At 29.8% G+C, this 24,348-nt stretch overlaps 2 protein-coding genes and 1 long non-coding RNA gene across 7 annotated transcripts; 2 read left to right on the top strand and 1 right to left on the bottom strand.

Annotated features, from left to right (window-relative positions):
• Positions 1–13: 13 nt before the first annotated feature.
• LOC129303041 (uncharacterized) lies at positions 14–2,020 on the top strand. The gene is made up of 2 exons (XM_054942038.1): positions 14–516; positions 1,656–2,020. The coding sequence occupies exons 1-2, from the start codon at positions 120–122 to the stop codon at positions 1,658–1,660; spliced, it is 402 nt and encodes a 133-aa protein (XP_054798013.1). The 5' UTR covers positions 14–119; the 3' UTR covers positions 1,661–2,020.
• Positions 2,021–5,968: 3,948 nt separating this feature from the next.
• LOC129303039 (cysteine-rich receptor-like protein kinase 2) lies at positions 5,969–11,206 on the bottom strand. Of its 4 annotated transcripts, none has more exons than XM_054942036.1 (8): positions 10,752–11,205; positions 9,172–9,569; positions 8,309–8,434; positions 7,998–8,125; positions 7,621–7,834; positions 7,116–7,347; positions 6,643–6,799; positions 5,969–6,438 (listed from the first exon to the last, which is right to left on the bottom strand). In XM_054942036.1, the coding sequence occupies exons 1-8, from the start codon at positions 11,144–11,146 to the stop codon at positions 6,208–6,210; spliced, it is 1,881 nt and encodes a 626-aa protein (XP_054798011.1). In that variant the 5' UTR covers positions 11,147–11,205; the 3' UTR covers positions 5,969–6,207. The 4 variants fall into 4 exon arrangements, 2 of the variants coding, with proteins under 2 accessions (XP_054798011.1, XP_054798012.1); XM_054942037.1 differs by having other exon boundaries at positions 6,288–6,438; positions 6,663–6,799; positions 10,752–11,206; XR_008591393.1 differs by having other exon boundaries at positions 6,299–6,438; positions 6,643–6,753.
• A 10,082-nt stretch (positions 11,207–21,288) lies between these two features.
• LOC129302094 (uncharacterized) lies at positions 21,289–24,187 on the top strand. 2 transcript variants are annotated; one of them, XR_008591175.1, is made up of 4 exons: positions 21,289–21,856; positions 23,314–23,710; positions 23,860–23,976; positions 24,066–24,187. It is a non-coding gene; the product is annotated as an uncharacterized LOC129302094 (long non-coding RNA). The 2 variants fall into 2 exon arrangements; XR_008591176.1 differs by having other exon boundaries at positions 23,857–23,976.
• The last annotated feature ends 161 nt before the right edge of the window (positions 24,188–24,348 follow it).

Genomic DNA, 24,348 nt, shown 5'->3' with positions numbered 1-24,348 from the left:
AGAGTTAGAGAAATCTTTCGTTCATTCTCTGCTCATCTCCTCCTCGCTGTTGTTCTTCATTTCTTCCCTCATTGTAGCTGAGCTTGCTTGTTTCTTCTCTGTTGAGGATCTGCCGTGAAATGACACTGCTTCTCATTTCCCCTGTCTCTAGTTACTGCCGATTTCTGCTCATTATTGATGAAGTGTGCTTGGTCTTTGCCTCTTCTTCCTCCTTAGCTACTATCTTCAGATCACCGGAATTTGTTGTTGCAAGTCGATCTACTCGCTCCTTGCTCAGGCTTCATCGTGATTCCTTCTTCTCCCTCCTTCGGTGTCGTCTAGGTGATAATGTGTGGAGCTCGTCCTTCTTCCCCTCCATTGGTCCACTGCTGTTACAGGTATTGGTTCGCTGCTGTTACAAGTACTGTTGTGGGTTTGCGATCTTCTTCCTCCTTTGCTCTTCCTTGACCGTGCGATGGCTTCCCTTGTTTCTTCTTAGTTCAACGTTGTCACTGTGTTCAAGGGTGGGTAGCCATGGTGCGTCAGTTTCATCCCCTATTTTGCTTAGTTAACTTCCTCATCTTACTGCTAACTTCGCTGATTGAGATGGGTGTTTGGGGTCTTATTTTTCTCACTGAAAATGTGAGTGTGTTATATGGCTGAGTTGTGACTTATTTTTTTATTGTTGCTATGTATAAACAGGAGGAGTAATCGGATTTAAACAAGCTAAAAATTTAGTTCTAAGAGTGTGATTTTTGGTAGATAAATGCACTTATGTTTATGTTGAAGAAGAGGAATTAGATTTAATTTTTTTTAAGGTCCAATTGAATTTTTTTCTATTGAAGAATTGAAATTAGGATTGGCTGATTGAGTTTAATATCAATTTTGGGATTTGTAGGAGATGAGATTTAAGGGGAAGAGGTTTGGTGTTAATCTGAGAATTAATGGATGATAAGTATTCGATAAAATGCCTCTAGGATAGTTTTGCTTGAATATCTTAGATTTATGAAATGTGATTCGTTATTGTGATAGAAAACATTTAGTTTGAGTGTTATTGATCCATGAATTTAGCTTGTAAGTTACAAATTAAAGAAATTTAATCGTTATGAATTTATATGTGACTTTAAATTCTTAGGGATAGAATGGTTATTAATAAAATGTTGGATATAATATGATAGGTTGGAAAATTCTAATTGTATGGTTGGAAACAATGTACTGAAGAGAAAATGTTATCTCAAGTAAATTGGTTGATATGGCTAAAGCATTATGGAGGAAATTAGTGACATAAATGATAGTGCTTAAACATTATTAGCTATAAATCTAAATTGAACTTTTGAAAAGGAGTTCATTAAAGGAATTATTGAGATCTTATCGAAGGCCTTAGAATTATTGAGAGTTATAAGGCTAAAGAGTGTACAAGGTATATTATCAATTTAGAAGTCATACTTGAATATTTGAAAATGATTGGTCAAGAGAATTAAAGATTATATATTTATTCAATGGTTTGGAATGTCGTACATTAGATGCTTGGTAAAAAGCCTAAAGAAAAACCTTTTATGTATAAATGTTGTTGCTAAAATTTCAAAGTTTTTTTTTTATTTTGTTGAATGGATTTCCTTTAAAGAGATTTGTTGATTCAAAAGTAAAGTTCATTAAAATCTTATTATACTTTATAGGGTAATTATAAGGAAGGTAGCTCGATTAGAGTTGTAAGAAATGAATTTGAGTTTTGAAGATTCTACAGGTAAGTGGATAGTGTCCCAACTAATTTATTAATAAATTTTTCTTATTCAAATTTATTTTTTACATTGATTATTTTAATAATAATTATGTTGATTAGTGGTGAAAAACGATTCATCATAGCATATGAATGTTTTATCCTTATGAGATATTCTTTCAGGATTAATAAAATTTCTTTTCATTAGCATTAAAAATTTTTGATTATTCAATAAATACAAGCATGAGCATTGGATATAAAATTTGATTTTGGAAAGTTTTAATACTTAAAAGTATTCATGCGAGTTTGATTTTGAGAATGAGAATTGTATTTTGAAAGTGATGATTTTCTTACATGTTTGAAAATGGTTTTAAAAAGAAACTTTATACAGAACACTGATTGCTAACGGCAGTTCCGTTAGCCCTTGGCGTGCTATAGTATACTTAGCTAGTAGGGTGTTTGTAGGAGGTGCTAGCCCCGTGCGATGGCCAATGCACGTGGAACGGAAGGATGGTTATTCATGAGCATCGTACTCATGTTTGTTTCGTAACTTCGGCTGCATTTAGTTATATACCATCGTGGACTGTGTGTCCATATTTGTTTTATGGCTTTAGCTACGTTTGGTTACTTACCTTCGTGGACTGTGTGTTCACATTTGTTTTCGTAGTATAAGCCGCGTTTGGTTACTTACCATCGTACTCACGTTTGTTTCGTAACTTCAACTACGTTTGATTACATACCCTCATGGACTGTGCGTCTACATTTGTTTTGTGGCTTCAGTTATGTTTGATTACTTATCCTCGTGGACTGTGTATTCATATTTGTTTTCATAACATAAGCTACGTTTGGTTATTTACTTTCGCGGACTGTGTGTCCATGTTTGTTAATTGTTCTGATAAGTTTCGATAATTATGAATCCAATCATTTAATGATTTCATATACTATTGGTTTTATTTAGAAATTTATTTATAAATATTTATTTCATTTATATGCTTTCTTGAATTAAGTGATATTATCATTTGCTAAGATAGTTCAATGATTTGAGATTTTATTTGAAATTTATAGAGCCATTTTATTTTAAAGTAAATTTTTATGAAAATTTTATCTATTTAACTTATATAACTATTTCAAACTTTTTATTTTATTTATGTTCTATTGTTTATTGTTGGGACGTTATTCACTAAAAAATTATTTTAATCTCAGATTCTTTAGTTGAAATTGATCTTCCTGTTGATCCTTGAGCACTTATAGACAGGTGGAGGGTTAATTGAAATTTTTCTTTTGATGTAATTATAAATATTTATATATCTTATTTTATTTTATTTTATTTTTGGAAAGTATGATTAGGTGCTCCACATAAGCTATAACTAGGACTTTTATTTTGATATATATGCTGTCTAACGGCTGGAAGGAGCTAACCTCCTGATTTATTTGATATATTGAGTGCATCAATGTATTGTAGAAATTTTGAGAGATTTTATTTACAGAAGGGGTTTTATCAAAATTTTTATGAACATGTTAAAATTTTGTTATAATTATTAGTATCAAAAGTGTTATAGTTTCAATATAAATCTAATTTAATTTTAGAAATAGAGTGAATTTATGATTTAAGGCTTACAAGGATGTGTGAAACGGTTCATATTCCGTGCCGGTCGCTCTCCAATTTTTGGGGCGTGATAGTTTAAAATTCTGTTCACTAAATACTCTACTAATATTAAAAAATTAAAGAGAGAAAATATATAGAAAGGATAATACTGAAAAAGTATCATTAAGAAAATCTTATTTTTATCATGTGTCTTATCTAAAACAATAAATTTTTTTTTAAAATATCTTATAATTTGGGATGGAATTAGTATAATTTAATTGAAATATACAAAAATATTTATATTTGACAATGAAAATAGTGATATTTCAATAAAAAAAATTAGTAATTCTCAAGTAAATAAAAAACTCATTCATAAATTCTTATACAAATATTAAATATAAGTTTCTAATAATAATAAAATACAACAACATTAAATATGTTAATTAAGAAATTTAGGGTTCAATATTTTCAAAAGGGCAGAGAAAAGAATAAAAAATAATAAAATATAACCTGACTCAGCCCATTGAACGCACAAGGTTGAAACCAATTTGTTAAATTAATTGGACTAGCTAGGTGACTTGTTCACTGGTAAACCTGGCCAATTAGTCCGGGCTTGCAATAATGGGGACCAGCCTTTTCAATTAAACACATAGACCTAACCTTATTGGTACAAAAACACATCTTATTTGCAAATTTAAAATATTTTTCTTCAAACATCATCAATCATTTAACTAGATCTTTTTAATTTTGATTCTTTTTTTAATAGGAGTCATTATACCCAATGTAAACCCAAAAATCTTGATCAATATGTTATATTATACGGCTTTGTTTGCATTCCATTGCCCAAAAATGCATGTCAGCTTATTTAGCATCCAAACAAAGTCTAAATATGATCCAAAATCATGTTATTCACAATTTACAAGAGCTGCCAGATTATTTTTACTTTTTCTCCGATTTTTTTAAAATTCGTCTTTATATTATTAACATTTTTTTAAAATATACTTTTCATCTCTCCCATAAACTTGGGATTTTTTATTTCTCCTTAATAAATTCCTTTTGCCATATACCAAACATAATAAAAGTGAAGATATTTTTCTCGCTTTCATTTTATTCTGAAAAAAAAAAACTGTAATTTCTATGTACCAAAGCCGCCATTGAGCCTTTACATCTGGGCCCTCTTCATGGGAATAAAGTTTACTTTTAACATTGGAAAAGGAAAGAACAACTTTTAAATGGTCCGCGCATGAAGATGAGCATTGGGTTGGAAGTCAACTTTTCATTTTCAAAACCAAAAACTACTTACCCTCAGAGGACTAGTGACTAGATTAATTAAATTAATGTTTTTTTCTTTTCTGAAACTATCCAGAAAATAGTCAATTTCATTCTCTTTCTCTTTTCCAATCCATCCCTTTCATGGAAAATATAATCACGGAAAGAATGAAAAAAAAAAAAGAATAAAATACTACCAATATGCATGAATAATCCTAAAGAGTGAGATGTGTACTTCTTCTGTTAAAAAATATAAGACATTTTTTAATGAGTTGAATGTTAAAAAATGTAAGGTATTTTTAGTCTTTCGAGGTGTAATCATTGCCTTTTTTTTTTCAAAAGTGCTCCTATTGATAATGACTTTATATTTATTATAAGGTATTTAATAGGGGTAAATATAAAAAGATAAGGTTAGTTGAAAAGTAGGTAATTATTTTATTGAGGGTGAGATTTAGTTAAATATATCTTATATTTTTGAACGGAAGGAGTACTATTCAGGATTTGGAAACAGTGCAACTCTCTCCATTTTTATTATAGATCATAGACACACATGTTCTCAATGAGAATGACCATCTATAATATATTTCTGATGACCAAATTTGAATAATCTTATTGATGGACTTATATTTTAGATTTTGAAATCTTGTATTTTAAATATCACATTTGAAATTCATGTATTTAAAATCATTTGTTTAAATAGTTTAATTAAAAAATTTTAAATGAATATGAGAGATGAATTGAGATTCAAAATAAAAATAACAAATTAAAAGTGACAAATTTAGTTTTTTAATTAATATTAAAAATACGAAGAGAACAAAATGTTTAAAGTGATTAGAATTTTAAAAAACTAGGATACAAAGAAAAATTAAAATTATAAAGAAATTATAATTTCAAATGGATTTGGATTTGAACCAAATCTAAATTCATAAATTTTTATATATTCAAATGAGAGATTTGATTCAAATCTAAATCCTCCTTAATCTAAACACACTAAGTGTTTGCCCAAAAGTGGCAAAACATTAGGATCCCACATTGCACCCAGCTTTTTCATGTCTAGTCACTATTAAAATTTCATATTAATAAAAAATTAAGGCTTGTCACTTACACATTTATATAGCTGTGATTAATTATTATAATTACTTGATGTGTACATTTAATAGTTACAACAGAAAGAAATTAAATTATCAAACATAATGTGATAATTATTTTTGACTTCTTACGTATTGATGGATGTATTGATGATCATATATATTAGTACATTAGTATTGATTCATGTTAAAGTAAAGTGAATTTTAAAAGGTTACCAAAAATGACATGGGAGACTTGTCATGTTTTCAATTTTTCCACCGAGCAACAACTATAATCATTGCGTGGATCCATTTTCTGAAAAGCTATACATCTCATAAACATCTTCACAATGAAAGCCAAACAAAATATAATTTAATCGAAGTTCAAGTGAGAAGACTTTAATTTATACAAAGTGGTATATGGAATGAAGGATCATTACTTTCCATTTTCTCTTTCTTCTATGATTAGGAACTCCAAGTCACACTAAAACCACACGTTTCTGTAGAACGCAATATTGACAGTATATTAGATGCATGTAGTAGAGGATGCAGCAGAGAGGATAATTAAGGAGCCTCCGTTGGAGCTCTAATTAATTAGTTTGAATCAAGAGAGGCATGGTGGGTTTTAAGTTCTCTGATAAGGCCTTGTTTTGGAGAAAAACAACTACTTCTGACATTGTTGGCCTTATGTCAGCAAATGCTTGAGTGCAAAGCAAACCAATCTCCATGACTTTCTTCACTTCTTCTGCATCATCCTCATTAAGGTCTAAGGTATTGTCCACCAACTCTAAGTGGATTCCTCTCTCATATAATTTCCAAGCCTGTCAAGTGGGTTTAAGATGAAATGGAATAAGAGTGGTAAACAAGGCAAAAACATAGGTTAACATTTTTATTAATTTTTATTAGATAAGTGCTTTTATAAAAGAGTTAGGCGTGTTGTAAAATATTGAGTTGTTAAATAAGTCCTCCATTTTTTTTTAGAAATTTAAAATGCTTATTTAAAATAGTTATGAAAATTTTCTTACTTTTTGAAGGAGGAATTCGCCTTCAACTTCACCATGGACCTTCAATTCTTCACTTCTTTGACCACTGATGATTTCCAAGACTACAACGCCATAGCTGAAAACATCAGCTTTCTGCGATAATTGGCCATGAATTGCATATTCAGGTGCTGTGTACCCCCTAACATGAATGATATGTAATTGATTATGATATTGTCTCTAACATGAATAAGTAAATATTGGGATCCAACAAAATCTGTAATATAGACATTTTCCATGCATGGAATAGGAATATAGACGTTTGACAAGTAACTTACTACATCATGCTAATTGATTTGAAGAATTCATGCTCTATAGAAAACAGGACAAAGGGAAAAGGTATCATTAAAACTATGTACAGGTTCTAAGAGCTTCCATTGACACGAACACATAGTATCATGCATGTCTGATTTAGTAATATAACAAAACTTGATAAAAATGCAATTGTTTCAACTTACAATGTTCCAACAAATTTTGTATTAAGATGAGATTTGTCTTCAGGTATGAGTCTTGCCAATCCAAAATCAGCAATTTTGGGCTGAAGATCATCATCTAAAAGGATGTTGTTGGTCTTTATATCTCTATGTATTATACGAACATGAAATTCTTCATGTAAGTAGGCTAATCCCCTTGCTGTTCCTAAAATAATATCAAATCTCTGCTTCCAATCGAGAAAACCTCTCCTTTTACCTGTTTCCCAAGTTTACACATATTGAGGGTGGGAAAAAGATAAGGGTAAAACGAGAAAGATATATCTCAGAATGTTGAAGTATAGGTACGTAACTGATCTATTTGTTTATCAAACTAGTCAACAAATTATGAAATATAAGTTATTGTTAATTACTGGAGTCAATGACATGTTATGTTGGAAATATGTCCATCTGTTATGATGTTATTAAGAAGTATAGTAGCTTATTTTTTTTTAAGAACGGTATAAAAGTTTTTTAGGTTGATATAACTTACCAAATAAGAATCGATCAAGGCTGGTGTTTTTCATGTATTCATAAACAAGGATTCTTTGATCTCCTTTACTAGAGCATCCCAGAAGTCGAATAAGATTTCGATGATGAACATTACTTATCAGCTTCACTTCGCTCTCAAACTCTTCCTCCATTTTTTGGGAGTTTCGTAAAGTTAATTTTTTGATCGCCACTACTTTCCCGTTCTTCAAGTTACCCTGTCCATGATTATTAAAAATTTCTAATCATGAAAGTATTATTAATTCTGTCTTTGTCCTTTGCAAAACTTAAACGTTTTACAGCACTGTAAAACTCAATTTGAAACATTTTTGCTTTATGTCATGATCCATATCAAAATATTGAAAGTCAAATCAAACTTACCTTGTATACAGTACCAAACCCTCCCGCTCCTAGTTTATTTTCTACACTAAAATTTTTTGTTGCAAGCTTCAAGTCCCTATAATTGTAAGTTACTGGTGGTTTCAACTTGCTTGCTCCAGGTATGTCATCTGTTAAGGAAAATATCAGCCAAAGTGATCTCTTCACAAATTGGTAAAACCAGTCAAGGATTCGTCACTTCATATATAATAAACTCTAAACTCCATAACGTCCTCTTTCTGTGAAAAGCAAAGGATCACATTTTAATATCACAACTCAATAGACGGTAGTTAATGACTTTTCAAATTATTTACCTCTAGGAACACTTTTTGGCTTTTTTGGTCGTTTGATCCAAACAAGTAATGCAAGGACCACCAAAACAACAACCACAGCTCCAAGCACACCACCAATAATAGCCCCCTTATTATTGCTACTACGACCTGCAACCAAGACAGGTACCTCATTTCCAAGTGATTAAGCCACTCACTATAAACACTATACATACATACATACATACATACATACATACATACATACATACATACATATATATATATATATCACTTCTGAAATATCTATAATTATATCTAGGAAAAATATACTTGTTAGTCCCTATACTTTTAGTATGTTTTGATATTAGACCTTGTATTCTTTTTTTGTTCCTTCAAGTCATTTAAATTTTATCTGTATGCAATCTTAGTCCCTATTTATAAATATGATCATAAGGGCTTAACAGTAGCTAACATGTACATAAACTCCATTACTTCCTGTGTTGGCTTATTAAAATTATGATGAATTGTATAAAAAATGAGTAGAAGGCAAAAAAAAAGCAAGATATGAAATCAAAATCTTTAAACAAGCAATGGATGCAGCTTTAAAGGGAAGTAGACATGACAACTAGGACATTCCAATAAAAAGGTTAGTAGCCATTTTGCTCTTATAATGGACAACTCATTGTAAATTTTTCCAATTCAGCTATTGGATTGACATAATTATATATCACGATAGATTTAACTTTGTCAATGATGATAAGGATTAGAGTTGCAGACAAATAAAACTTAAGGGACTTAGAGTAATGAAAAGAAAATATAAGGACTAAAACCAAAAAAGATAAAAGTATAGGGATCAGCAATTGTATTTTTCCTTATATATACTTAAATCCTGGAATGAATTGTACCTTGTTTGACCAAGGGAATAGTATCAATGGTTTGGTTATCAGGAAAGAAGGAAGTGGTGGAGTATCTCATGAAGCAGCCAGCAGCATAAGCCCTGCCATCTGAATTGGGAAGACAAGTCTGCATATTGCTATATCCAGAGTTGAGGCAATCCAGGCAAGCACTTTGTGTGATAGTTTCAATACATTGAGCGAAGGCATATATAGTTCCACCATTATTAGGCACTTGGGTCTTGCTAGCTGCATAAAAGCCAGTGATTGTGGGCGTTGTCGCTTGCAGATTCGTTAGCAATTTTTGGGTAGCTGACGTGAATTCTGTGGCTTGATCTCCTGCACTACGATTCCCGCACGATACAGCATTGAATGAGGTTGTCTCACTGAAGAAAGTGCTGACCTCGTACCTTAACAAACCAGAAAACGTATCACACATCATTTTTCCAATTTTATTGATGGTCTAGTGCGCATGAAGGTACACCGAATCGGGAGAATGATGAAGGTGAATAATCTAGCAATTTTGTATATATGGAAAGGCACAAATAAAGGACTTTCCAATACTATAAATTATAACTAATTAAAACAGTAATTTAGGTTCTTTCAAGTTTCAAGTACTTTAGAGGGTGAAATAGAGAAGTATCGTAAACGTTGTCTTTAATACTTGTATAGTCTAGAGACGAGACTTATAATATATCCCTCTTTGTTTTTTTTTTTTTTAATTCTATCTGTTTCTTATGTCAAAAATGCTTCAGAGAATTTCTGGATATGGAAAGCTAGCTAGTATGGTTGGGATAATCAATTTTGAACGTTGGTCTATTTGCAATTAAAATTACTATTAATGACCGTGAAAAAGTTACTTCAAATTGTAACATTCTTCACTACTCATCACAGCAAATCCTATAAAACTTAATAAGTAAATTTAGTTTTTATTTTGAAAATAATTAAAAAATCTGAGTTCTTAGATATTATATTTTGCTCAGGTCTCTATTTTTATTACTTAAAAATCAATAATAATTAGTTAATCACTAGTCAATGCGATACACAAGCAAATACAATAATGTGGCTGGCAATGAAATTAAAATTTTGAGTATTTATTAAAATTTTCATATTTTTTATTCTAAAAAAATAATTCTTTAAGTCTAGACAGTTAGATTAAAATCTAAACCATCCAGATCTTTTCACCTTGGTGGTAGTGTTCATTCCAAAATCGGTTCCTAATCTGCAGTACATGTGTTACTAAGTGGCTCGTAAATGTTACTCCCTTCGTCTCAAATTATAAAATATTTTTAAAAATGATTTAGCGTCCTAAAATATAAGACACTTTGATAAAAATAAATTTTCATTAATAATACTTTTCTAAAATTACCTTTTCAATATATTCTTTCTCTTCAATATTTTTTTTTATTAATGAAGTATTAAATGAAGAGTATTTTTAAATATTTATATTTTTATCTTGAAAAAAATAAATTATAAAATATATCTAATAAATTTAATTAGTATATGAGATTTTGTTCAAAAGTGTATTGTAATCTAGGACCGTGGGATATTATTCAATTAAGAAGTCAAACTTGAACTTGTGGGGTCGGTACCTGAGAAAGCAGCCGTCGTAGACGACGCGAGCACCATGAGTCCCAGCGGAGCAGTTGCGGATCTGAACGGCAGCAACGTCGAAGCAGGCGACGCAGTCGGCGATGGAGAGGTAGTCTCTGCATTGGAAAAGAGAGGAAGCTGGGTTGTTCTGGTCTCCTACCTGCGACGTAGCGAAGTGCTTGTTTTGGTCCTTCACCTGCTCTCTCAGGTCTCGAAACGTTGCGTTTAGGTTCTCACTGAAGATGCTGAAGTTGGAGATCACGAATTCGTAGTATGGGCTGCACGCAGTGTACAGAAGATTGGTCTGTGGCTCCGAAACCACGACGTTTAGAGTCCCGCATGACCAGCACACGAAGAAGAAGAATAAGGGAAGGAGATTAGTAGATTGGAGCATGCTTTGTTAGAGAAGAGGAGGAGGAGGAGGAGGAGGAGGGGAGAGAGAGAGAGAGATCAAATGGCTTCTCTGGCTATGGATTCCTTGTCAGTAATCGTTTTTGAAGTTGACGGCAACGAAAATGAGTGATATTATGCGTTTGACAATCGTCTTGGATAAAATAAAATATTAGTAAAAAAATAGACACGTGTCCAAAGATGAGTACATACATCCATGATCTGTTTAAATATAATTCGTTACTATTATTAATTTACACCCCTTTATTTACAAGCGAGTCTTCTGTATTAAAAAATTATTGGATGATGGTAGCACGTTGTCTATGACCTTTCCAATAAAAAAATGTCACATTACACTAATTCAATCAAATACTCAATTTATTTAAAAATATAAAATATTTTTTAAAAAAATTAGATATTAAAAAATATAAGACATTTTTAATATTTTGATGTATAATCATTATCCTTTTTTAAAAGTATCCTATTAAATATATTATTTTATATTTATTTTAAGGTGAAACATCTATTAAATAGGAGTAAATATAAAAAGATTGGGTTAGTTTAAAAATAAGTAATTACATTATTGAAAGTGTAATTCGATTAAAAATGTTTTACATTTTTTAATAGAGATGTTAAAATTTTGTGTATCATTTATTTTTAATGATTTTAGTTTTTGAATAGAATGCCTCTTTAGCTTATTGGCTTTTCTTTCTCTGCTATTATCAATAATTTAATCAATTTATACTTACAATCATCTATAATATTTTTTTGGAGACACCATGGATAACTTGGTGCATCCAATTCATTTAAAAATTTCTCCTTTTGAAATTATGTAAAATTTCAAGGGGAATGAGACCACTAACCACAATGATCAAATCAAGGTTATTAAACTTATAAGTTTAAGTAAACTCGTGACAGAAATGTAAATTCATATCACAAACTCGGATCATAAACCCATAAGAATTTACTTCTGTTAATAAATAGTCATTAAAATATGATTGTAATTTAATTTAAATATATTAAAAATATAAATTTTTGAAATTAAACTCATCTACAAAGATAAATTTTAATATACAAGACATAAAAATTTTAAAATAGAGGAACTTATTTTTGGTATTTTTTTTTTTTTTATTAATATTGCTTTTTGTATTTCAAGTTTTTTTTTTCTTTGAACCAAGTCTTATAACTTTTATGAACTGAATTCTTCATAATATATACTTAACTCGCTCAACTAAACAAAATAATTAACGAGCTTAAGAAATTTAATCAAGCTTGCATCTAACTTGAGTTTATGAATTAATTGACATGATTTTGTAAGTTAGAAATATAAAAACGATAAATTTAAAGATAAACTAACGAGTTTAATCGATTTTATATTTAGTTTGAGTTTATGATTAAATTGACATAATTTTATAAGCTAAAAATATAAAAATATTAAACTTGTAGAGTTAACTTGAGAATTTGACAACTATAAATCATATATAATTTGCATTGATATTAAATTAAAGTAAAGAAACTAATTAAACGATAGAATATTAATTGCGTGATAATTTTTAGAGAGAGAAAGAGAGATGGTAAGGAATCTTTGCCAAAAAAAGGAGGTGGCAAGGAATTAAATATTCGAACTGATACGTTTTATTAATTAAGTGGCCCATATAATAAAATGTTGATATTTTATTTTTTCTGTATACCCGATAGTTCACATATAATCTATACCTTTCATGAAATGTTGTCATCATGAATTCCATGTATAAATAATCATCATGTCACGATAAAATGTCATTGTAATCAATGTTAATTAATAAATATATAACATACAATTTATAAAAATTTACATTATTAATAATTTATGAACATTGTGATTCGCTTAAGATTTGGAATAAATCATGTGGGCGACCCATTATGCAGCTTTCTCAATATAAATTAATTAGACAGTAGACTTATACTTTATATAAAGTTTAAGATAATATTAGAAGATGTGCTTATATTCAGTGTTCAATTGTATCTCAAATATGATTGCCTCCTATTAGAGGATACCTATGACTAACCAAAAAAAGTTTAAGATAATTGGCTACATAATGGATAATTTATTTGTGCAACTTGTTATATTTTTTATTATATATATAAACAATAAAAAAGAAAGAAAATAAAAGGTGTCCCTTCTGTTTGACAATATCAAGATTTGTTGTTAATCGTTTTCCTCTTAAGAATATCATCCTAAGTGAAATTCAGATGCTTTTATTAGTACTAACAACTATCACAAGTGGCAGGTGTGACCAAGACTTATAATAATGTAGGGGAGACCGTTACTGATTTTGGGAGGATAATATATTGTATCAATTAACGTGTTAATATTTTTTTTTTCCTATTCTCATTCTTATACAGATAGCTCCAACTGTGCGCGGAAGATTATACGGATTAATTTTGAAATATACTTTTAAAACATGAGATATTAATAGTTTTGTTTCCTTCTATTATAATATTTTTTGAATATTTTAAAACATACTAATTCAATTATGATTGATGTAATAAAAATTAAAAAATTATTTTTAAATTAATGTTTATTGATTTAATGATTGGTCCAATTTTAAAATTAAATCACTGCTTAATATATAGATGATAAGGCAGTGGGGGTAATGCATGTGTTTCTCTATCTTTTGTGATTTTCAAAATTCTAAAGAATGCAGCCGCAAATTATGAAAAATATATGAAAAGGAAGTTTGGGAAAGTCTTAGGATCCATCATCACTTTAATTTGAAAACTAGTTGTTGCATGTATAGTGTGAACTTGGAATTCTACTTGGAGGGAGAAGATATGAATTCTAAATCTCTCTCCCCTTTTTGCTTCCTAAATCATAAAATATTTTTAAATAAAATTTTACATATCAATAAATTTTATTAAATATATTTAACAATATTATTTTTTAAAATAAAAATATAAAATTTTAAAAATATGTATCCTTTATTTAATAAATTGAAAAGAGAGAGGGATGGAGAATTAAATAGAAAAAAAAAGATAATATTAAAATAATTTTATTTAATTAAATTTTAATATTTTTAAAGTGACTCATATTTGAGAGGTCAAATCTTAACATTCAAAACATAATAAATTAAAGTTTAAATCTCACCTGTTAAAAAAAATATTTATATTTAATGTTTGACGGTCGCTTGAATAAAATTTCCTTCCCAAACGTGTGAACAATGAAAAAATTATCATAGATAAGACTATTCAATGCCAGCAATAATTATATTAGAGTGAAAACGAACTTGATACTCTTTTACATGTTCGATGGTGATTTTAATTTTGTTGATGAAAAAAACCATATTATGACATCTACATTTTTGTTGTTGTAATGCATAAATTTAACTAGTATGTCTGGCCAAAAAAAAAAATTATCTAGTTTGTAATATTAGATATTAATATAAGGAAAAGATTATATATTTAATGGTGCCGTATATTGCACGCAAGCATTTATTTATGACAGTAAACGCAATAAACCAAAACCACCATCAATCCATCATTATTGTCTCCCTCCATTGTTGACCAGAAAGATGGGAGATAATGTTGAGATCCACATATTCGAGACGTGGAGCTGGGAAATCAAGTCATTGGCTGATATTTGAAAGCCATGTCATGTCACTGCTAAATGGGTTGTAGTTAAAGCTACTCAATTGAAATTCATTTTTATCTCAAAATATTCTAACAATAAAATGTCAACAATTTGAATGTATTGCTGCGTAGGGTGCTTACAAAATAAGAATAACTAAATGTTCATAGACCTGATTAAATGAACGAGTTGCCATGATTTATGAATAGTACAACATTTTATAAATTTTATATTTTCTTTATCTTAAATTATAAGATATTTTTAGAAAAAATTTTATATACTAATAAGCCTCATTAAATATACTTAATAACCTTATCTTTCCAAAATAAAAATATAAACTTCTCAAAATACCTATAATTTAATATATTGAAAATAAAAGTGAATGATAGAAATTAATTATAGAAAGAGAAAGGATAATATTAAAATTGATGCATTTAATAAAACCTTAATCTACTCAAAATATCTTATATTTTAGAACAAAAAAACTCTTTCAAAAGTATCCTATAATTTGGGACAGAGGGAGTATTATATATCTATATGTTGACAGATATCAGATTTAAAAAGTTAAAGTTCTTAATATTAATTCTACCTAAAATAAGTATAAGTGGAGAATGGTAAATGTATACTAGATTCATCCTGAACTAGCGACAATAATGGATTTTTTCTGTTGCAAATTTCAGTTTTGGTTAGAGATAAAGAAAGAAGTCCTATGTTTAGAAGACAGAAGATAGATTAAAAAGAGATAAAGTCTATGATGTATCTAATCAAATATAGCTTAAATCATTTTGGTGAAGTAAACTATCCTCAAGCATGCTTAATATGAAGAGTTTAATAATACTACTAGTACATGCATTTTTTTAAAAAATAGATGAATTGGATTTCGGCTAGCTCATTATCAGAGTTACGTGCTTCCGTGCTCATACAGTGTTTTCATCATGCCTCGCTCAAATGTTTTCCAAGCATATGAAGAGGGATCAAAGTAAAATAGAATAAAAAAGATAAGGGTGGTTATAGAAGAGGCAAAATAAAACTAAACATTTTTTTTAAATATTTTTTGTAAGAGTTCATAAATTAGTGTTGAGTGATTAAAACTTCCAAGATTTATTTGTATCTTAATTTCAGTTAGAGGAAATTGTTTTGGAACTTCTACTTGTTGATGGAGGAGGAATTCACATCTATGATTAGCACTAACATGCTTTAATTTATTTCTTTGGGTAGTGTTTGGATTGATGAATTTTAGATTTTAAATCTTGCATTTTAAATCTCACATATGAAATCTATGTATTTAAAACCTTTTATTTGGATAATCTAAAAAAATTTAAATGAAGAATAGAGATGAACTGAGATTCAAAATAAAAATAAAAATTTAAAAATAATGACAAGTTTATATATTTCTATTTTTGAATCAACAAGGGATGAGAAAATATATGAATATCATAAAGGTATTAATAGTAGAAACAAGAAAAAGTCAAGATGTTTGCAAGTTATTAAAATTTTAAATGACAAGGGTATAGAGATAATTTAAAATTACCAAGAAATTATAATTTAAAATGGATTTGGATTTGAATCAAATTTAAATTCATAAATTCTTGTATATCCCAATGAGGGATTTGGTTTAAATCCAAATCCAAATCCAAATTTAAATGCTCATTAACCCAAACATACCATTAATTCCAGACTTTTTCAACCACACAATTTTTAGGACTGCATCCATAACTGTATGAATTAAGGTCTCAATAATAAGAATTCTATTGTTCTGTTCGCTTGACTTGGAATTGGAAGTTAGGCAGCTCAATACGAACAATGCCTTCTTAAACGGATACTAGAAGCTTTAATTTTCTTACTCTTAGACTGCTGCTGCTTATTTTTGTATTAGTGATCAGAAAACTTAAGCTTTTTTCAGTCCCAAGTGGGTCTGAAATCCTTATTTTCTTGTTGTGGGCTTTAGCTTAGATCCAGTGCTTGCCAAAGTTAATACCATGCATGGACACGTCCAAAGTGTGTTTCTTTGAGTTTAGGCTTTTGACTTTTCTGCAGCACTTGTGCACTCTTCAACTTGCTATCCTACGGCGGTCATATAAGACATTTTATATCACTTTGTGGAAGTTGTGTTTTGAAACTCAAGATCGGACTTCAACTGAAAAAAAATAACAGGTCACAGTTTTTATGGTTTAACCGATTAGACATGAGATTGAAATGATGACATAAAAATTAAATAAAAATAATATTTATATATACAAATATATAAATAAAGCATTAATTTGTCTATAGTGCTTGGAATCTCGGCATCAAAGGCTAGATGCTTGGACCGCTAGAGCTGGAGATAAAGGCATGTCAGCACAAGCTCGTGATCTTAAAGGAAAATGTTAGAGCCAGAGGCATGCTGTTATGTCATGACTCATGAGCTTTTGATCTCAATGTCAAAGGTTAGATCGCTAAAGTTGGAGGCAGAGGTTGAAGGAGAAGTTAGAAATTGAGCTTAGGCTATGAAGGAGAGATTAGAGATTAGAGAAGAGAAGACAGAAGAGAATTAGAGACTAGAGAAGAGAAATCATGCATCTGAAAGACTTAATCTAAATTTCCTTTTTTTTCTTTAAACCAGGTTGACCTACTCTAGTTTTCGGGTCAAAGCTAGCTCAAATGTTAGATTGGTTCCTTCTTTAGTCTTTTTTATAGAATAATGAGAATTTTTTTTATCTTATTTATTGAGAACTTTGATTATTGTGTCTATTTTTACTCTTTTACTCCTATTAAATACTTTTTTCGTTTAAAAATATAAGGCATTTTTAATCGAATCTCACCCTCTAATAAAGTAATTACTTACTTTTCAACTAATCCTATCTTTTCATATTTACCCCTATTAAACACCTTATAATAAATATAAAGTCATTATCAATAGGGGCATTTTTAAAAAAAGACAATAAAATATGTTATTAAATGCCTTACATTTTTTATCATCCAACTTCTCAAAAAATGCTTTATATTTTTTAACGGAGGGAGTATCATAAAAGTTATTAAATATTAGAATATTTTATTTTTAAAGTACATATATTTAATATAGTAGTAAAGTTAGGAACTTATTGAATTTTTAGATAAAATTAATCAAGTTTAAATTTTTTCTTGATTTTTATGAAATATATTAAAAGTGACTTACAAATAAAACTAAAATGGTTATATAATTGCAATACTAAAGTAGTTGTAGAGCTCCAATGCCTTAATTACAAAGCCTATTTGAGTTTTTATTGTCAATAAATTAAGTCAATTCACGCATGCTCTTACCGATCTCCATTGGCAGGCAGTTAAGGGAGCTTATAAATATGCTAAAAAGGACTACTACTCCATGGTATTCATATATTTGGTTGACAAACAAATTGGACTATATCGATCATTGGTTCACTTAATAAACAACAGATTGAAACTTAGTTCAGAACATTTCCAAGACGACTTTGTAAAAATCAAACAGTCAAAAAATTGATTTACTATCATTAAAAAAGAAATCTAAATTTTCCTATAAAATTTAAAAACATGTTAGTTTAATTAATTACAATTTATTTTTATTATTGCCAAATCAATCAACTTTGAATCGTTAATTGTCTTTACCAATTCAATGACCGACACACAATTTTGAAAATATTTTCGAATTCCTCTAGGACGCAATAGCAGTTTATGAATAGCATGACTTTGCACTTGAAGAAAGTTTTACCATGACATGAACCCGGGAATTTAAGTATCCTTTTCATTTGTATTCTATTTATAACAAATTTTATTCTTCTCAAATGCATTATTTTTTAAGTACATTATGTTTTGAGGCACTACGACAGGTAATCTACATTCAAAACACGCTGTTCAATATTCTACAGGTTTGTATTTTTCGTAGAGGGTTGACTTAGAATAACAGTTTTTGGAGAGGGTGGACTTGAGAGACTTTTTGGAAGAAGATAGACAATAATTTCTAGTTCAGGCGTTATGAAAGCAATATATATAACTATATAATGGTGCCGTATATATATTGCGTAGAAGCGACTGACTTCAAAGTAAACGGAAAGAAAAACAAGGAGTTGGGTTCGGTGAGTATCCTAATTTCACTTATTTAATAAATGTTTTAATTGCAGCTATTAGATTTCATCAACAGTGAAACATTGTCAAGATATATTTTTCTATAAAAATTCAAAAAATCTTTTAACTCTTATGCATGCAGTCACTTAAAAAAAATTGAAATTTAAAACTTTCCGAGTATTATTTATATAGAAAAATCTTTTTTTTTTGCCAAAAATATAGCAAAATCTTTAACAGTTATTCAATTAAATCAAGTATTATTTATATTTAGGCTATTTACTATTCCAAATCCGATAAACAAAGCTTTCATTGTTGTTAATTTCCTTCCAAGATGGCTGCTAGTATATGAGGTTGGTTACGAGTGTTGAATCTTCTCCCTACGAATGACTTGTTTTTCTTTTTTTTTAATTCAACAACTGGGGACGTAACATATGTATTTGCCAAATAGATAGTGTTGGGGTATTCAAATATTTTATCATTGTGAATCCCTCGCTGTGTAGACGGAGGCTATAAAATAAAAACAAAAACAAGCAAGTTGGACTTTTTATAAGTTTTTTTTGTGTTTATGACATGGAAAATAGATAATTTTTGTGCGTTGGAAGGGGAAAGAGATATTATTAAGTTATGAATAATGTGATTCCTTGCATAGAAAACATTTATTTATTTTATTAAAAATTCTTCCAAATTGAAAAGAACAAAAAGAAAAGGTAACTAATAAGCATTTTGTTGTCTAGTTGGCATAAAAAATAATATTCTATTTATTAAGTGATGAATAGTATGGTTGAGAAGAATGACAAAATAAGAGGGAACCAGTGATTCCGATATTTTGCGTAGAGTCTAAGAAGAGTGATATTATTTATAACTTATAAATCATATAACTTTCCACAGAATAATTATCTGGAACATATATATATATATATATATATATATATAAAATACAAATCGATCACACCAAATGCACGATCAGGCACTACCTGTACGTGGATACCCTTTCCAGCGAGGATTCAAATACCGATTCATCATGTTATAAGGTATTTGCTCCTTCCATTATGCCTAACTCCCATTGGTATTTATCTATAGTAGAGCTTTCTATAGATTTATTAGCGGGATTGGGTCTAGCGAGAGGGGTTAGTTTTTCATAATGTGATAAACTAAAATTCAAATTTTCACTAAAAAAGATACCCATTTAGTGTCCAATCGTATCTCGAATAGGATCGCCTTCAACATAAAGATACTTGTGAGCAAAAATAAAAAAGCTTTCTATTCTATAGATTTTAATAGTGTTTTATAAAGAATATAAAATATAGTTAAACCTCTTTTTCTTTTGCAACCAATAGAATTAATTTTTTTCAACAATGAAACAGAAACAAGAGCTGCAGAAATGGAAGCATAAATGCTGCATTCACTTCTTAGAAACATCCCACGTTTAATAGCATTCAAAACCTGTTTGTAACTTGTGTAACCTCCGTTTTAATCCTTCTATTTTCGTTTGGCCATGACAGCATAAATAGGGCACAGTTTCAATGTAATAGCAGCTAATTTTGAATGAATAAACAAGAGTGCCCTTTTATCCATTCGGTTTTTGAGCCAAAAATAATTTTGAGTGTTTTTTTAATTACAAGTTTGAGAAGACTTGGTCATAGTAAAATCCAAATACAATGTCTTCAATTTATCTTTTTAACAAAATATATAGACACACACATGCACATACGTGTGTTTTGTGTGTAACAATTTTTTAAGGGAATAGCAGCCCCTAAATTATATTTCTTGGCCAAGATTCCGATTACAGATAAGATCTGGAATTTTAAAAGTTCATGTGTCTGAATCGGTTCTACGGGCAATGTCTTCTCAAGACGTCATACATAATCATAATTGTCCATTTTAATAATAAATCATTATTTGATCTAATTTAATTAGGTGCCTGATTTTATAAGACTGCTATATTATAAAACAAGAACGTGGTTTACAGCTCATTATTATTAAAAATTTTAATTTTCAAAATTTGGTCGTAGTTAAAAATCTCTACTAAGTAAACTCAGTTTAACATGGCCTATCGACTTAATATATCATTATAACATGTTATAAATAGTATGGCTTACTCCTTATATTTTATATAATACATGGGGGAAAATATCTAGTTATAATGAAAATTTGTGTTTTAAAGTCATCTAACTATAATCAATCAAAATGAAATCTTAATTTGAAATGCCACCTAGACCTGTTCTATTATTCTTAGATGAATTCTGAAGAATAAACTATACTATTTGTAACTTGAAAATAATATGTTTTGTTATGAATCTTATTATATATATATATATTGATTAAACATTTTCGTAACAGATGGAAATGAATTATAATATAAAGAAATGGGGCTATTCTGTAATTCAATTAGAAGTGAAACCCTACATCTTCATACAAAGCATATAATGGCTTTAACGGTATAAAAGTCAACGTCCATCTTAATCGTCTTCATTCATGAAGAATGAAACCCTATATCTTCATACACACGCACAGAAACACCACACAGACAGGTTATATAGTTTGCTGTCATTTTCAAACCGCCTGCTTTTCTACTCTTATAAGTAGCGTCTCCCTTCATCATTCATTCTTCACCTTCTCTATCACTCTTTCTCTCTCTTCTGCAAGAACACCATGTTGCTATACCTGCAGCAAAAGCCCTGCTTCATCTTCTTTCTCTTAAGTTTCATAATCTGGTCATGGGGGACACTGGACGGCGTCGTTTCGGACCCACAGACCAACTTTGTGAAACTAGGGTGCAGCCAATACAACGTGACAGACTTGTCCATCTTCAGTGATAACTTAAACTTAACACTGCGAGACCTGAGAGCGCAGATCAGCAACCAAAGTAAACACTTCGCGACGGCGCAGGCGGTTGAAGGGTAACAATCCAGCGTACGGCCTTTTTCAGTGCAGAAACTACCTCTCCATCTCCGACTGTCTCAAGTGCTTCGATTTCGCCGCCGTTCACATACGCAACTGCTCTGTCGGCGTTACCGGTGCTCGTATCATCTACGAAGGTTGCTTCCTCAGGTGCGTAGAACTCCTACTTTGACTTTTTAAAATTCCCTTGTTGGGGACAGATACGTATTTCCATTACAAAACAAGACACATGGAACTACTTTATTATTTTTAAAAAATTAAGTGAGATTAATTTTTTATATAAATATCAGATTTCATAAAGATAAAACGAGTACATATAAAAGTCCAACTTAACTACATAACTAGTGTTTAGGTGGGTAGGGGAAAACAACAAACATAAGACACAAAGTAAACTAAAAAGAAGATACGAGACTAAGTTACACAAAGTAAACGAAAAAGAAGATACGAGACTAAGTTAGATTGTTCATAACTTGCAATAACTATTATGAATTGATTTAAGTTTACTTTATTTTATATTAATTAACACCCAATTACATACTGTACACTCACAACCAAATAGGAAAAAGATAAATCATTTTTTATTCTAAAACAAGATAAATTATTCTTTTTTAAAAACATAAGGAGTAGGCTCCATTGATAGTAGAGATTATTTTGCCAAAGGTATTGAGGATAATATAGACATTTCTTAACTAAGTTGCTGCATATATAGAAGTTGAGATTGAATTCCTATCTACTTGTTTAAACAACGAGAACCTTACTCTTCATGCCAACTTTAGTTGGTTCGAAATAAATTATTCTTACATAATAATATATTTGACAAATATGAAAACAATTTTTAATTTAGAAAATTTTTTAAGGATAAGATAGAAGGTATTGAAAAATAACAATATTTCTTCAATTTAAATAACAATTAAAATTATGAAAATAATTGATAACAAGTCTAAGAAAATAGTTGCTTGATTATGATAAAATTTTAAAATAAGTGAAGTATATTTATTTTGATCCATAATAATACCAGTGAAATAAAAGGCAAAGAAATGTCTTCCAATATTCCATATATCGTGGATAAAAGGTATTAAATTTATTTTTTATTGTGTTTCGATGTTTTCTACTTTAAATAATTTATGTGTATATATATTTTTTAATAGACGAAAGGCCTTTTTAAAAGTTTTAATTAAGCTGTCCTTTAGAGGAAGAGGAAGGAAAAATAATTTATTATAAATACCCAAAAATCTGTTGATACACGTAATTTTTTAATCAAAAATCAATTGAGATATTTTGCGCGGCGTGTCCATTATTTACTATATATTACTCACTTGAATGAACCTCTTATATTTTCTTCAAATTTTAAAGATCCTTTAATCAAACTCTGATCGACATCACCAGGAGAACGGATCAAACCTCACATTAATCCTAACACAAATGTACAAACCACATAAAATTAAAGAAGCAATAAAAAATTACAGGAGACTTGGATGTAACTAGCGGAATGGAAGTCAGAATAGAATACGAAACAATAAAAAGTAACAGTTTTTATTAAATGATAATAACAAGGATATGATAGATATCATTTATCGTTTCTTTTTCTCTTTTGGCGTTGCATCAAGGTATGAGAGCAGTGGATTCTTCGATCAGAACACAGACGCTGGAAACAACATAATCTGGGAATGGGACGATCACAAACGCCACTGAACTTGCTTCAACTGTGCAACAAGTGTTAACGGATCTGGACATAGCAACACCAAGAATCACTGGTTACTATGCAGCCACTGAAACGTCTGTTCCTAACAGTAATGGTTCAAGCATTTATGCCATTGCTCAATGTATTGAGACTCTTACACAAATTGGCTGCCAGGATTGCCTCAACATTGCCTTAAGAAATTTTGATCTGTCTTCCCAACTCTAATGCTAAAACCTATGATGCTGGTTGTTTCATGAGATACTCCACTAGAGCCTTCTTTGCTGACAATCAAACCATTAATATTAGGCCCTTCTTGAAGCAAGGTATCTTAAAAACTCAGATTATGTGTGTCGGGTTTTTGTTCTGTTATGAGTGTTACATCAGGGAACCTCACGAGAGAAATGTTGTACTATATGCTCATAATGGTTCTTTCACTTTTTTTTTTTTTTTTATCGATTTTGACTTGTAGGAGGTTCAAGCAAGAGGAAGGCCATTATTGGGGGAGTGGTTGGAGGAGGATCGTTTATTTTGATTCTTGCATTATTTGCTTTGCACAGACGATCAACGTCATCCAAGAAGATTCATAGAGGTAAGATAACTAGGAAATTAAAGACTTATTATTCAATTTGAAATTGATGATTAATTTACGCCACATCCATGCTTTGGTTTTCCCTACAGGTGATATCTTAGGAGCAACTGAGTTGAAGGGCCCAATTAATTATAGGTATAATGATCTTAAGAAGGCCACAAAAAATTCAGCAAAGAAAATAAACTAGGAGAAGGAGGCTTTGGTGATGTATACAAGGTAAATCTTGTGTAAATATTTGTCTTCAATATTATAATCGATACCCCTTTTTAAAGATATTATTGATTCTAAACGTGTTGCTTGTATTTGAATATTCTACTACGAAAATCGTGTTGTCATCTGCTGTTCGAAATGGTTGATTAGTTGACTTGATTC

Source organism: Prosopis cineraria, unplaced genomic scaffold (assembly GCF_029017545.1).
Source record: "Prosopis cineraria cultivar Desert tree isolate PC_DT_omini unplaced genomic scaffold, ASM2901754v1 PC2, whole genome shotgun sequence".
Taxonomy (NCBI): Eukaryota; Viridiplantae; Streptophyta; class Magnoliopsida; order Fabales; family Fabaceae; genus Prosopis; species Prosopis cineraria.
The sequence above is the reverse complement of the archived record's forward strand: the minus strand, read 5'-3'. Positions and strand labels throughout refer to the sequence as shown.

What these genes read in the sequence shown, in the direction of transcription:
- LOC129303041 (XM_054942038.1), top strand. Translation starts at nt 120, where the DNA reads ATGACACTGCTTCTCATTTCCCCTGTCTCTAGTTACTGCCGATTTCTG.
- LOC129303039 (XM_054942036.1), bottom strand. Translation starts at nt 11,146, where the DNA reads ATGCTCCAATCTACTAATCTCCTTCCCTTATTCTTCTTCTTCGTGTGC. An exon ending in TATTCCCTTGGTCAAACAAG is followed by an intron (nt 8,435 to 9,171) that starts GTACAATTCATT and finishes TCTTGGTTGCAG; the next exon opens with GTCGTAGTAGCAATAATAAG. An exon ending in GGTTTGGTACTGTATACAAG is followed by an intron (nt 7,835 to 7,997) that starts GTAAGTTTGATT and finishes AATCATGGACAG; the next exon opens with GGTAACTTGAAGAACGGGAA.